At 37.6% G+C, this 15,903-nt stretch overlaps 1 protein-coding gene across 1 annotated transcript in view; it reads right to left on the bottom strand.

Moving 5' to 3' along the window:
* UCHL3 (ubiquitin C-terminal hydrolase L3) overlaps positions 1–15,681 on the bottom strand; it is a 32,637-nt gene extending 16,956 nt beyond the window's left edge. Inside the window, exons 1-4 of the mRNA XM_075199838.1 lie at positions 15,487–15,681; positions 12,489–12,645; positions 10,463–10,548; positions 9,030–9,077 (exon numbers count right to left, since the gene is read on the bottom strand). Of these exons, the coding sequence (XP_075055939.1) occupies positions 9,030–9,077; positions 10,463–10,548; positions 12,489–12,645; positions 15,487–15,666 (471 nt within the window). The 5' untranslated portion in view covers positions 15,667–15,681. The remainder of the gene's footprint in view (positions 1–9,029; positions 9,078–10,462; positions 10,549–12,488; positions 12,646–15,486) is intronic.
* Between the last annotated feature and the right edge of the window lie 222 nt (positions 15,682–15,903).

The following is a 15,903-nucleotide window of genomic DNA, read 5'->3' as shown; positions in this document are numbered from 1 at the left end:
AACCAAAAACGACTTTAATAAAAAAAATATTTATTTATTTTTTTTTAGAGGGGAAGGAGGGAGAATGGGGTGTCATTATTAGACCAAGTGGTTTTGCTTTGATTAACCCTTTCACACCCACATGTTACAAATAACCAAGTGGTTCTGGTTGAGACATCCAATAAGGCAAATTTTAAGCATCTTTCAAACGTAAAACACTATGACAGTGACCAATGCGATTTCAGGTCTCTAACATCACCAATATCTGACAGTAATGTTGCAGTACATGTGCAAAAAGAAGGTAACCACACGTTACTAATGTGTGCAAGATTTAGATCATGCTCTTTTTTTGTACCACTTAACAATTTGCTCACAAATGGAAAAGACATTAACAAACCATTGTAGTGAAACTGGTGTGATTTTGATACACAGCCTAATATGTATCCTGTGTAACCATTTGACCCTGACAAGACATGCCATTAATCTATTATATTTTAGCTTGGCTCCATCTCGGAACACACTGTACTGTAAATTTATTAATTCCAGGGGTCACTTTTCTGCTGTATGCCAATTCATCTATTGAGCTCAACAAGCTAACACAATGGGTTGAATTCCATTAGGTGTCCTACAAGTCTTGTGACTAAAGTACATCAAAAGAAAATATTCATACAGACTTTGATATACCCCTACAAGAAAACTTCATAAATCACATCACTCAGCAATACAATACTATACATTAAGATGTGTATGGTCTGAGATGGTTATAGAAGTATATAAACATCTAACATCTGGTATTCAATAAGTGAAAAAACAAATGTGCTCTCAAGTTGCAAAAGAAGAGAAAAGAGCGCAAATAAAATGGTAAATGTTTACTAAGTCAAGTTGTTATTTCTGCCCACATGTATGTTAAAAGAGTTACAACAACAACAAAGGGATTACAGGCATTCCAATATAGATTTACTTTTTTAGCAACTTAAGACTTGTGTTAATAAAGCATTTACAGGTGAAGAATATTCTGAGCTTTATTAGTCCTCAGTCGGCTACAAATATCTGCATTGAAACAGATTGGTTTCTAAGAAAGCCAACTCCAGCCAGCCAGCTCTTCAGAAGAGATTATTCATAGCTGCATTGTATTTATATAATGTACAAATCTCCTCGTTCACAGGCTTTCAACATCCTCCCCAAGACACTGCAGGTATTGGTGCTGAAAGCATAAAGACTAGGGGGTATATTTACTAAGCTGTGGGTTTGAAAAAGTGGAGATGTTGCTTATAGCAACCAATTAGATTCTAGTTATCATTTATTTAGTACATTCTATAAAATGACAGCTAGAATCTGATTGGTTGCTATAGGCAACATCTCCACTTTTTCAAACCCGCAGCTTAATAACTTTACCCCCGGATCTTGTTTCGATAAAGCTCATACATTATTTAGGGCACAAAAAAAAAAACTAAATAAGAAAATACAAGATGATATACTATAATGCAACTCGGACAAATCACTATATAAAGATGCCTATGAAAAATGTTATTTGGGTAATGAAACTAGCAGAAATCTCACCCATGCCAGCACCACCAGGGTTACATAGGCTGGAGTTTGACTGTAAGCTGGTGCAATGCACAAAAACTCCAAGTTTGAAAAGGGTCACCGTCAAAATTGTGAATCATTTAAATCTATGTTAAAATGTAGCAATTTGGAGGGTGTATAAACGTGTGAATTTTGTGTAGATACCATTTTGTACATTGTTGCTGTTTTATTATTGGAATATACAGTTGTCTCTTAGTGTTTCATTCCAGATTGGTCTGGAATTTTTATTTAGCAGCAACAGTAAGAAGCTGCATTGTCGCAAAGTATCCAATAGGTGGTCTATATCCCATGTATAATCAGCCAGGGAGAATGAGCGAAACACACCAATCCCAACTAGACAATAAAAAAAGCCTTATCTCAACATTTTTTTTTATTACAAATAGTTTACTACTGCCTATATGCTGTGTACTGTTACCCTGTGTTGTCCCATGCTCTATGTACGGCGCTGCAGACCCTTTGTGGCGCATCATAAATAAACAATATTATTATTATTATTATTAATAATACACTAGGAGCAACATTTACAAAACTAGAGAGAACACAGTACACAATTTTGTGGTTTTTTTTTTACTCTATTAGATTTTTGATAGCGTTAGGGTTTTTTTTAATGTCAGTTTTGCGACTCCTGCTCAGAAATAAGGGAAGTAAAAAGTGGGTGTGGCTTATACAATACCCTATTGCACTTTATTGATAATTTAACTATGACATTTGTTCTGGAAGTTTTCAGCACACAAATTACAGCCTGCTCCAACAGTAGTGTAAAACAGCACAGTGATATAAAGGCGTTTCCAAAGGATAGTGTAGTGTGTTTTCCCCCCTAGTGGTTGTGTAACGTGCATATCACATATTATGCAAATTTGCACAATTTCCCACAATATCGTAAAACACACGATTCATCAGTGGCACAGGGTGAAATGTGGGCATAAAGTATTAGAACATGCTGCATTCATGATCCATCCACTGAATTCTGTGTATAATGGCAAAGTGGTCTGTACAGGGTGCCATTATCCCTATCTGAAGCACTGCTTAAGCTGCACTCACATGCGGAGAAAGGCTGAGACACATAGTATACCCATGTGTACAAGTCCTAATGGACATGCAGCCAGGCTCTTCTGAGCCTGAAAAGGCTGATAAAAGTATAACTTTCATAGAACAAATGTAAACTCCACTACTGTCAAGGTATGGAAACCTTTACCTACATATCTATTAATGTTATTAGTTGATTTTTTATTTAAAGAAACAAAAATGTATTGGCCATTTAAGGTTAACCTAGTATTGTGCATAAAGGATAAGGATAAATCTAGCTTTGAACAAACCGTTCATCCCTAGATGACCAAAGAATCATGTTTTGCTAATATAACCCAACACGGACACATCTAAAAAAATCTGTATTAAATAAAACAAAGAAAACTTATTTAAAAAGAAAAACATGCTTCTATCTATGCAATATGTAGTAAGTAGCTTTTTTTCCCTCCATTTGTCTGCAGACTTCGGGCCAGGGCACATTTATATTTTGCTGTCAAATTTTTATTTTGAGTTTTAGCTGCACATCATAATCTTGGTGACAAAATGTATGCGACATGTAGATAGCATCTGGCTGCTGTGCATAAAACACATTTCAGATAAATCGCTTGTAGGTCTATGTTTACACCACAAGCCGACCAGCTTAAAACCAGTCACACAGCCACTTCATGCTAAATGTAAATGTATGTTTGAAGGGACATGTTATCATTTTCATTTTAAGCATTAGCCATATAACCACTGACTGTGGGATGTCTTCTACCACTTCTGATGAAGGACTTAGGAATATAAGCACATGTACAGTGGAAGGTTATCACAAAATTATATCCAGGCTTTATGTATTAAAATTACATTTGTTGTATTTAATTTTCTTTGTTTGTCAGTCTGTTCAATATACAGCTCTGCAGCGGAGGAACTAATGGGTTTACAGCACAACTAAAGACAGAGACTGACAGCCTTGCTTTTTATAAATACATTCTTTGGATCAGCAAATTCATACACATGGTTGGGACCAAAGATGTCACAGCAACCCAAAATGACTGTAGTTTTAGCTTTTTGACCTATATGATATCCCATCCCATCCCATCCATTACAAAGGACTATGTCAGTTGCATTGAATTAAATGCACAAACAGTATGCCGAGCGAATATTTCACCCTCTCAATCTCACAACCTGAGTGCACATTTATTTCTAGCTGCATTTCCTTTAACTGGCCAACGTGGCAAAAAAAATATCTCACGACACTTCTCAGTTGGGAGACCTTGCATGGGCATTAAATAATTTTGATTGGTAAATACATTTATTTTGGTACAAATCTCCATGGCTGGCCACTACAGGTCACATAACAACCACTTGAACATTTTCAATGTCATTATAACATGGCATTGTCAGTGAAGCTGGCTGACATCTCTCTGAAAGCTTCTTTTGTGCACGGTGAAAATACAGAACGCAGGATAATGAGACCATTTGAGGCTTCAGGCGAAATGATAGCAATTGCCTCTCACACAAAGTGAAGATTCACTTCTAAACTGGATTTCCCAGCTGTGTGTGTCTGATCAGAGTACAGCACAGAGAGACATAAGGTCTGCCTGTTCCAGAAGCTTTTGGGAACAACGGCCTTTTGAAATATAGGCTCACAGGCACAGGAATAAGGCTACAGATGAGGAAAGTAATGTGCTGCTAACAGTCTCTAATCTGGGTTTCTCAATCTGTGTTACATGTACCCCCAAGGGTGCACCCGAAACATTCAAGCGGCACTTTAATTAAACTCAAAATAACAGTTTCATATATAAATAATGAAAACAATATATTCAAAACAGAATAGAAGGGTTTTCTATAGAATGCTGTATGACCACCTTGACTGCTACTTCTGATTGGTTCTCCCACTCCCCTGATTTTCATTTTCGGCTGTATGAGAAGCCCTGGAAAAACGATTGTTTGTAGCAGCTGAGATACTAGGTGGTAGCGATGCTTTAAAAACAAAGGGTTACTTCAGGGGTACTTGGAATAAATGTAACACTTTAGGGGATATTTGGCATACATTGATACACAGTACACATGATACAAAAAGGTTGAGAAACCCTGTTGTAATGATAGTCTGCTACAGAAATATGCCAATTACTGAACGTTATAAGACAATGTTACGTCATATTTTGTATTATGGTGCTAGTTCTGCAGTCTTCAAGCATGAATGCTGGTAAACGTGTTATGTTATAGCAGCTACATGTTCTGTTTGTAACTATACCTTACAGGTTCACAAAGAAGGTAACACTTTGGCTAGCCTGTATTAGTAGTTATCTATTTAGCAGCCTAAATCAGAATAGTGGAACATGGCATGTTCATCATCATCATTTATTTATTTATATAGCGCCACTGATTCCGCAGAGCTGTACAGAGAACTCATTCACATCGGTCCCTGCCCATTGGAGTTTACTGTCTAAATTCCCTAACACACACACACAGACAGACAGAGAGACAGAGAGACTAGGGTCAATTTTGATAGCCAATTTACCTACTAGTATGTTTTTGGAGTGTGGGAGGAAGCCGGAGCACCCAGAGGAAACCCACACAAACACAAGGAGAACATACAAACTCCTCACAAATAAGGCCATGGTCAGGAATTGAACTCATGACCAACCCCAGCGCTGTGAGGCAGAAGTGCTAACCACTTAGCCACTGTGCTGCCAATGCATGGAATCTTTAAACCACAAAGTTTAGGTTTTTCCACACGAGGTATTCTTTCCAAAATTTGCAACACCATGTCTAAAATAATCTAAGTTTACCACACACTGCCCCTGGAGTTCTGCCCTCATTACAGTGTTTAGCAGAGCGATTCACGGTGACTGCAGGAGGGCAGCACTTGTGTGAACAACATTATCACCAGGGAGTAGCAAATATTTGCCTATTTTACCTTTCTGTAGAACAGGTTTCAGGATAATAGATCCCATATCTATACATGAAATGTTAGCTAATGTACCATTATTTAGTTGCTGACCGTGATTCAAAAAGGAAATATTTAAAAGCTATTGTTACTGACCACATTTCTCAGAGTCTGTGTCACTCCCTGCTATGCAGCCCACAGAGAGGCTTGGCCAGTGATTTTTATGGTACAGTAAGAATGTAAGATATTTGTATAAAGCAGCAACATACAGGACACATTTCAAACCACAAAAACATTTCCAGCTTCAGGATAAAATGAAACATTTAAGCTTTGTAAATGTGAAACCATTTTGGCTAAAAAGAGCAGGGACGGGAGATGGGGGTTTCTAGTTATTTCAGAATTCTAATTCTCAAATAACTTGGTTCATATTGCTGTTCTCATCAACTTTCATAGATGCCCCCAACTTTAGACTGCCAGGTTAATTATTTCTCGCTCTATATATATTATATTTCCCCTGCAGAGAATGTGGACACCCTGCCCAGACTGAGAATGTGTGGCCCATCAGGTAATCTCTTGCCTGCAGCTCAAGCATGTGAACTGTTTAGTGATGTAGGCAGCAAGCAGCATGGTGGAGACATGGTCCTTACATCGATGACCCGACCCTCAAATTACACTGGCATTTTTCTTCCTATGCAACGCTGACAGAAAATTTCCTGACTGTGAGAAACTACTACTTCTCATGGATTCTTCTTCCAAGTTCCCATACAACCTTGTAAGAAATCATTACACAATGGATGAGCATCATTCTTATGTGAAAACTGTGAACGAGTATCTGCACGGACAGCAATAATGCAAATTAAAAAACCACTATGAGCGTCATTCTAACAATGGCCCTGTGCAGCATAATCACTGATGTAAGATTTCTGCCACACAATAGCTCTTGTGCTAGAACGATGGCCCACAGGAGCCAGACCCCTGCCAGAATGCAGTTACTCCAAGAGGCATATTTATTAACTAGGACATTTTTGACACAATCATTTGCATTCCTTATGGCAATGATAAGGAATGAAAGATCGTGAGCATTTATTACAAGTGTTCTAGTAAACTCCTCTTTCTGGCTCTCAGTGCAGCGGTCAGAAAGACCATTCTGCAGGTACGGACTCAATCAGGGTCTCCTCCCCTTAATCTATTTAAAGAAAATTGTTTTATATATTCAAGATGGATTAACCTTAGACTCCTTAGAGAGTGGGGCTTCAAGCCAAATGTGGGAGAGTTATGTTTGCTATAGGTGAATATTAAATCACAGATTTACAAATGTTTCTCATCAACCTCATGGTACGAATTGAGAAATGTTGCGGACGACCCACCTATTCTTTTGTAAAATGGAGGTACGTTCCCGCATGGCAGCAACGGAGCACATTAGGCATATATCTTTGTCTTTTATCTGAAACGTTTGAATGGTTCTCATGTGTATGTTATACATATGTGTGCTATAATAATATATATGCACAAATATACATATATGTTAAGCACCTTATTGTCATATGGTGTATACAAGATTATCTATTGGAGTTCATAATAGATATTGATTGTATGATGTTACTTTATACACAGTCATTTAAATAGTATGTCCACCAATATTTTATTCTGTATTACTTTGCTTCAGAATGTCAATTAAAAAAAAAAAAAAAAAAAAGTGTTCTGCAGCTTAGACTTTCACTACCACAATCAGACAGTTTATATCAGACCCAGCTTTTTAGCTGCACCTGTCACTTTTATATATCTCTCCTGGTTGACAGGACATATGCAGGTAGCCTCCAACCACATCTTGCTGCTTACTACATCAAGAATGAAAGTCAGTGTATACAACAATAAGTGATCCTGCATTGTACAGCTGTAGTTGTTATAAAAGTAGCTTTTCTCTTTCAGCCTCAATAACTTTTCATTGTGCTGCAAACAAACTGATGGCTGAAAGTATTTTCTGGATCTGAACAATGGCAATCAATAAGATCAGTATGAGGAGCCACAGCCAATACTCAAAGCTGACTTCAACTGGATGTAGCTTAATAGAGTTTGGCTTGTTAGCACCATAAGACCTCATAGTAATCTATTAATTGAATTCTGCGGTGTTCACTTTGCAGTGAGGACATCTCAGGGTTACACAACATAGCAGCTATGCAACTGCTCCAAAACATGCTGGTAGGTTAATTGGCTGCTGATGAAATGAACATTAGTCTGAGTATGTGAGATAGTGAGTTTAGGCTGTAAGCTCCAATGGGGCAGGGCTGATGTGAGTTCTCTGTAAAGCGCTGCGGAATGGGTGGATCTATATAAATAAATGGTGATGATGAATTGCTCAGGAGTGTAGACCTCTGGGCTCTTGCAGAGACACAGTGGGTCATTGAACATTTAGCTCAAATTGCATAAACCAAGAGCAAATAACTTACTTTTTATTTTATTTTTGCAACATTGATTACAGACTCCAAAGACATGAAACAAACCATTTCAATAACCCAATTTATTTTTTAGTTGCCTATTTAGACCATAGATTAGTGGATTCCAAACTTTCCCAGTTGAAGGCACCCTTAGAGTCTCCATAATTTTTTTAAGGCAACCCTAAGCCAAAATAATTACCAAATAATCCCCCCCTCCCTTGCTTACCACTGGCCCTGGCACCGCTGTGATCATCGCAGTGCAGTTTGGGAACCACTGGCATAGATGTATATCATCTCTCTGTGCAGAGTAAGACCAAAAAATAAGGGTGTGCAATTGCTACCCCATGGTCTTCTCACCCACCAATGCCTCCAGTGACATCATACCATGCCCACAAAGGTGTCATATCTTCCCCTTGCAAGTAAGCCACACCCCCATACTATTTTAATGCAAGGGGATTATTTCCCGTGGCCAAGACTAACAGAAGGATATGTGCCATTGAAAAAGACAATAGCACGCTAGTGGATGGGTAACAAAATACTGGAGAATTGACAAAACCCTAATTAACCCAAATTAATTTATATTTACCCACTGTTACTGACACTAAACATACATATGTGAAATGTGCGTTGCTCCTTTTAACATTCACATGTGTAAAAATTCCCATGCCATGACAGACCTTGAAAGGTTGCATGTCATATGTACCATGCAGGCTGATGAAAGCCATTTTATTCTGCTATTAGCCATCTTACTGAAACAGGCTGGCTGCTGTGTCCTTCAGTAGGAACAAAATATCTCCAACCACAATGACAACTTTTTAATCATTAATCTACAGCTCTGATAAATTACTGAAGTGTTTGCACTTTTGTGAATGTCATCAATATCTTAGTTTAGATTTAGTTACCCTTTAAAGAAAATGTATTAACATAGTGTTAAAACGATGTTTAGAAAAGTTTTTCTGTGTACCAAAAATTCTCCCTCACCGCAACTTTGAATTCAGCATTGGATCATATTTAATTCAGAATTGTAGCAAATAAACCACATTTAAATAAAACATATAAGTGCCAGACCATTGGAAATTAATATGATAGAACTGGGCAAGAAAAACAAAATAAATAAGAAGTCTTACCTCAGACTGTCCTTCCTGGGCACTGAACTCATGTGTAACCCGAATACTCTGAAACAGAATAGCAGAACATACTGGTTAATAATTGCAATTATAATTTTGTAAGCCACACCACAATAAGCTATGCCATAGACAGACTTGGCAGGTTTTGAACAGTACTAGGAGACAGACAAAACTAAAATCAAATACATGATCTATCCAGTATGTATACAATAGCTCCATATACTGTATTTCCTCATTTATTTAGTAAGACATATTTTTATGCAAATTTAGAGGAGTTTTCAAACGATTAATTAGGTTTTCCCTCAATCATATAAAACTGAAAAAAGACATCATATCATGTTTACAAAGGCTCACAATGCCAATTAAGAAAATCCCCAAAAATATGTAAGCGATCCATAATTTAAAGCTACCGTTTGTGCCCATAGATTGATAAAGCACCATCATCTGAACTTACTGTAGCACGATCTAGAACCTGACAGGAGGTGCCAATCGTGCCAGGCACCTCTAATGCCAAGTAACATAGCACTGTACCATCAGCACACTTTGTCACTTCAGGAGATTACACATTGCGCCATTAAACATGAACCATCTACATTTTACACAATATAAAAATATTTAGCTTTATAATAAATATTTTTTAGCCCTTGACGATTTTGTTTAGGTCTCAACTTCCTTCCAGAGATAATTTGGCTAAAGTGAAAAACTCTGTTCTGCTTTGAAAATGTTAATGCTCCAATTGGCTATCTGTTTTGCTAACCATGTTCCCCCATGTGTCCCGATTTTGAAGAATGATGACAATAGGTCAAAGTCTAGTCACCTTTTATCATACCTCTTAGATTGTAAGCTCATTTGAGCAGGGCCATTGTAACCTTCAGTGTGATGCCATTGTATGTAATTTGTTTGCTCCATGATCCAATCAATGTACTGCACTGCATAACACGTCAGTGCTTTATAAATAAAATATAATAAGTCATAAAACGCACCTTAAAAGTCTAGACATATCTATTGGTGTTTTCTTTCTTATTGATATACTTGTAAGATTGTGAACATACACAATAGAAAAACAATTTATTTGAACAAGAGTTTTAGACTCAACCAACACTTGTTAAGAGTTGGGAACAAATACATAGAAAAATCCCCCAGCACACTGCTATAACCAGAAGTTGTTCCTTGATGTATAACTCCACACCTTTCAAACACCTGCTATGAACCTATAAACTGATTGAGCAACTTCCACTTCTGCATTACTTGTCAAGAGCTGCACCAGCAATATATTACTCTGATCCCATACACAAGATGTGTAGCAGACGGTGGTGTTTTATTGAGGAGTAGCAGGGAGCACATACTGTGTAAACAATAGCAAAACAAGCTACACAATGCCGTACTAAAGTTTGCGGTCATTTACACAGCAATATATTCATACTAGTACTTACCTCATCCTTTTCTAGGAACTTGGCTCTTTCTTCAGGGCTCATAGAGATCGACTCATCAAGAAACTTTTTCAAAGCGGAGTCACTTTCTGAAAATACAAAAAAAAACACAAATCTCTCAAAACAGACGGATGGCATATACACAGAACATAGGCATCATAAGCAGCTCTGAGAAACAAAAGGACCCATGTAGCTGTAAAAAAAAAACAAACAAAAAAAAACACCCCTGTAAAAAAGTGATGGGGGAAAAGCGTTTTTACGTTTATTAAAGGTGAAAGTCATAGCTGTTGAACTAATATTTTACATAGTGATTACCACAAGTTTTTAGGAGTAGCCGTGGCTCTGCTAGGATAATCGCGATTCTCTTGTAGTGAATTTTTCATTAAAATTTATTGCAGAGAGAAACTACTTGTTTTCTGCCACTGCAAGTATGTGTAGCTGCCAATGTGAAATATTATAACATATACAGGCACTCACACTTAAAAATCATATACATGCATAAACATATACACACACATATATACACTACGTGGAAACTTTATTAGGCACACCTTTCTAGGACTGGTAGGACCCTCCTTTTGCACCAGAATTCTTTGTGGTATGGATTCAACAAGGTCCTGGAAACATTCTTCAGAGATGCTGGTCCAAGTTTACATGATAGCATCACACAGATGCTGCAGATTTGTACATTTATGCTGCGAATCTCATTTTCCAACAACATCCAAAAAGTTTGTGGAACAAGCTAGAGACGACGTGTATTTAGTGACTTGGCATGGGTTCCTGCCGGAAGTAGCCATTAGAAGATGGGCAGACTGTGTCCATAAAGGGATGCACAGGGTCATCCACAATACTCAGCTAGGCTGCGACACCTAAACAATGCTCAATTGGTATGAAGAGGCCTAATGTGTGCCAAGAAAACATTCCCCACACCATTACATCACCACCACCAGTCTACATTGTTGACGGAAGGCAGGAGGGATCCAAGGAAACATGTTGTTTATGCCAAATCGTGACTCTACCATGTGCATGTCACAGCAAAAATCAAGATTCGTCAGACCAGGCAACCTTTTACCAATGATCAAATGTTTGGTTTTGGTGAACCTGTTCCCAGTGTAGCCTCAGTTTTCTGTTCTTATCCGACAGGAAAGGAACTTGTGTTGTCTTATGCTGCTGTAGGAAATCCACTTCAAGGTTCAAAGTGCTGTGCAGAGATGCTCTTCTGTATACCACTGTTATATTGCATGGTTATCGGAGTTACTGTTGCCTTCTTGCCAGCACAAACCAGTCCGGCCATTCTCCTCTGACTTCTCTCATTAACAAGGTGTGTTGGCTGTTTGGTGAATCATTCTCTGTAAACTCTAGAGATTGTTGCGGGTGGGTTGAGATACTCAACCCACCCTGTCTGGCACTAACAATCATTCTATGGTCAAAGTCACTTATCATTAAGATCACATTTCCTCCCCATTCTTGTATTTAGTCTGAACAACAACTGAACCTCTTGACCATGCCTGCATGTCTTTATGTATTGAGCTGCTGCCACATGACTGCCTTATTTGCATTAGCAAGCAGGTGTACCTAATAATGTGGCCACTAAGTTTCTGTATGAGTATGAATATATATATATATATATATATATATATATATATATATATATATATATATATATATATATATATATATATATATATATATATATATATATACACATATATATATATACATATATATATACATACACACACACACACACACACACACACACACACACACACACACACACACACATTACACAGGAAACCACACACACACACACACACCAAAGTGATATTATAGGGAAGGTGGATTTGTGCACAATAAAATTGAAAAACCTTAAAAAGGTAGATTATTTTTTTTTAGGAGTCAAAGTCCAGAAAAGATAACAGGCCTTTGTAAAATGGGAAAACAGAGACAAAATCACATGTAATCTGGTACTAGAGCACCACTTGGTGGCCACATTCTGACAGTGTTCTTGAAAAATTGAAACATTTACCAAAACTGAGCTTCGCCCTGTTGTTTGCTACTGCATGAATGAGGCCGATTGTTCCACAGGCATTCCTTATCGTTTGCTTCATGTAGTAAACAGAGGAATCCACATCTTGACCGAGGGATTTAATTTTTTCTTCCTCCTCTGCCCTGAATAATTCATACTGACCGAGAAGAAAAAAAATACAGGATTTTTTAAAATCGTTTATTGCTCTTTGTGATGTTATCAAATGTCATATCTGCAACAATTATGGTGACCCTTAGCTAATATTATGTTGTCCTTTAACAGTACAGCCAATGCAAGCCCGCAGCTTTCAACTATTGCACACATACCATTTATATTGCTCACAAAAATATGAATATCCAAAACAAACAGAACAAAGATCATTTAAAAACTTTATACACAAAACAAGAAACACAACAATTTACAAGCAAATAAAAAAGCAGGTGCAAAGAGGCCATTTCACCAAACAGAATTTGTTTGAACAAGTACTTAGAAAATGTTTACGAATTACATTTCTTTATAATTATGGCCAAAGTTCTTTATTTCACTGCTTTTGGGCACAACACATATTTGCTTCCTGGATGTAACTGTATCTAATGCAGAGAGCATAACAGATTTGTCAATTGAAGGGGGTTGACATGTTTAAGTAAAGACAGGACATGCAGACTGCCTATATGCCTGTTTGTGCTATGCATGTTCATGTCAACATTCTAAGGGCTCCCCTACAAAGAGTAAAAGATATACTGTACAGTAGACACAAATATACAGAAGAGGTGTTACTTTAACTCTCAAAATTAAAAAAGTAAATAAGTCAATGGGTCTATAGATTGTGAGCAGGGACCTCTTACTTCTGTCTGTTAGTAATACCCAGTCTCATTTTATTACGGTGTTTCTTCTTAATTGTAAAGTGCTACATAATATGCGGCTGCTATAAAAATAATTGTTATTATTAATAATAATAATGGGCCCAGATGATACACATTCAACAAATTAGAAGAACTAAGAGCAGTGCTTTAATTCCAGGTGATTGGCGAATGTTCCACTACACAAAATAGCAATAGTGAAGAATAGGATAACCTGAGAGTCTCACATCCAGGCAGGAAAATTAATGTTATCAATTAAAACAAATACGGTAAATAAATCGAGGCAGTAAAGAAAGGCATTTTTTTACTACATCACACAGCGGACTAATTCAGAAACTGTTTGGAAGTCCTGGGTACTCTCATGTATTCATTAGCGATATTATTTTCTAAGTTATACAAAGATTTAGAACAGTGTTGATATGCCCAGAAATGCATGGTGATTTATACAAAATAGAGGAATGATTTAAAGCAATGATGAGCCACAGCGGCTTTAGGGTCACACAAAGCCCTAGAGCGTCCTAAAGCGCCTCCCTCTTGTTTGGAATGCCTGACAACATGTTATTACAGATAGGCGTCTCTTGCTTAATTTCTTCATTAAATGTATTGTTTTAGCTTGTTACTTAGCTTAAGGGTAATGTGCGGCCCTTTTGAAGGTTAAAAAAGTTATTATATAGCAATCCTCTTCAAAGAGAAAACCATTGTAAGACAAACAGAAACCGTGTGTCAAGTTCAGCAAGTGTGACCAAACTATAGACCACACAATGTAGCATACTGTCTGGTGTAACCAGTGATCTGTACAGAGGTTCTACTGAGCATCATTCACTTCTTATTCAGGAAGGAAACAATACTTTTCCCTTTCCTATATGGAGTCTTTTGTTTTTTACTGTGTAAATGGATCTCCTGGAGAAAGAACCTAGGATCAGCATATTACCATCACTCTGCAAGTACTCTGTAAGATTATCTGCTCACAGACATTTATTCATGCCTAATAGAGTGTGAATTGGAGACACAGGCAAAGTAGCAGTAGTAATTAAAATGTTATTTGTGATCGCAATTAAACTGCCAGCTGGTCTTCCGGGATACAAGTTACAATTAAAAAGCTTATTGATATACTATCAAAATGATTATACAAGTCTGAAGTTATATTTCCAAAAGCTATCCCTATTTTTAGGCATTTGAATACAAATACCATGAGGTCAATCCATTTAGCCACAAGGTACCGTAGTAACCTAGCAACTATATTTCTGCACACATTACCAGCAACTACAGTAATGAAAACTTTGCTTGCTTTTGCTCGCACCTCTATGTGAAGATCATTACATACAACATAAAGGCAGTACCATAGCTGTAAGCTTATTATGAAACCTCGTGGCTTATTGAATCGGCCCCCACGTGCGCTATCCGTTACCCCTTTGTATTCAAAATAGGGAGAGATAGGAGAAGAAATGAGGAATAATAAGCTGCAGCATGCTGCTTACACAGCCTTATCTGCTCATGAAGTGCCATATACAGGGAATCTGTGCGTGTATCATTACAGTCTCTGCCAATCTGACTTAAAGGACCAGGAATTCAGAGAAAAAATTACCAGTTGGCTGCAGGGGCCCAATAACAACCAATCTAGTCTATTACTCCACCCACAATTTACATCTTTCTGACACTAATGTATACATATAACTTATATCCTCAGCGATAAACATACATACAAGAAACCCTGGGCCCAGCAGCAGTTGCATGGTCTGCGATGTCTATAGTTAACCTCTTAGTTGGTTGAATTTCATGATATCTAGACTAAAGAGCAATGTAGGCTCCACCTAAAATGTATTTTACATGTTCCCTCAGCCCAACTAGGAGAATTGTGGCATTGGTCGAGTTGTTCTGTTCAGTCATGTCCCTGGAATGTTATCCCACACTATAGCTAGATGGGTGGAGAGGAGTGTTAAGTAAAAATTGGGTGGGGTTATCCTACGCATACATTTAGATATAGTTATGATTTGCTTAAGTCCTAAGCTTAGTATAGAAACTAACGAGTACTACAGTCTCACAAGTAATCACAGTTACAACGTTTCCCAAATATAGCAGTGTCCTCCTTATGGTTTTCTAGAGACACTAGTACTGGGTATTACTGTACAGTTACTCACCTTTTCTGTTACTGGGAAGAGAAGTAACACAGCACAGACAGGCCGAGGGACCAGGCTGAGCAGCTCCGGGTCAAGACCATAAACATCTACAAACTGCCAGCTGGCACAAAGACCCAACTGTTTGAGAAACTGGAAAAAAAAATAAACATTAAAAAAAAGATAGTCATAAAACAAGTCCATAAAACAAAAACGCAAAAAAAAAATGCAATTTTGAGGCACTGTAAATGCAAACATTGCATTCGCTTAATTCTGCCAAGCAGAGAAATATCTACTCTAGATATAATTTTAGGTCATACCAAGGGCATGTGTCTGCCACCTGTATCTGTTCTCCGTCTTACTTTTTGATCTTTCTGTATTTGGCCACTGCCTCACAATATAACTCATCCTCAATAATGCAAAATATCCTATTCTTAGAGG

Source organism: Mixophyes fleayi, chromosome 2 (genome assembly GCF_038048845.1).
Source record: "Mixophyes fleayi isolate aMixFle1 chromosome 2, aMixFle1.hap1, whole genome shotgun sequence".
Lineage (NCBI taxonomy): Eukaryota > Metazoa > Chordata > Amphibia > Anura > Limnodynastidae > Mixophyes > Mixophyes fleayi.
Note: the sequence above shows the minus strand (reverse complement) of the source record. Positions and strands in the feature narration are given on the sequence as shown.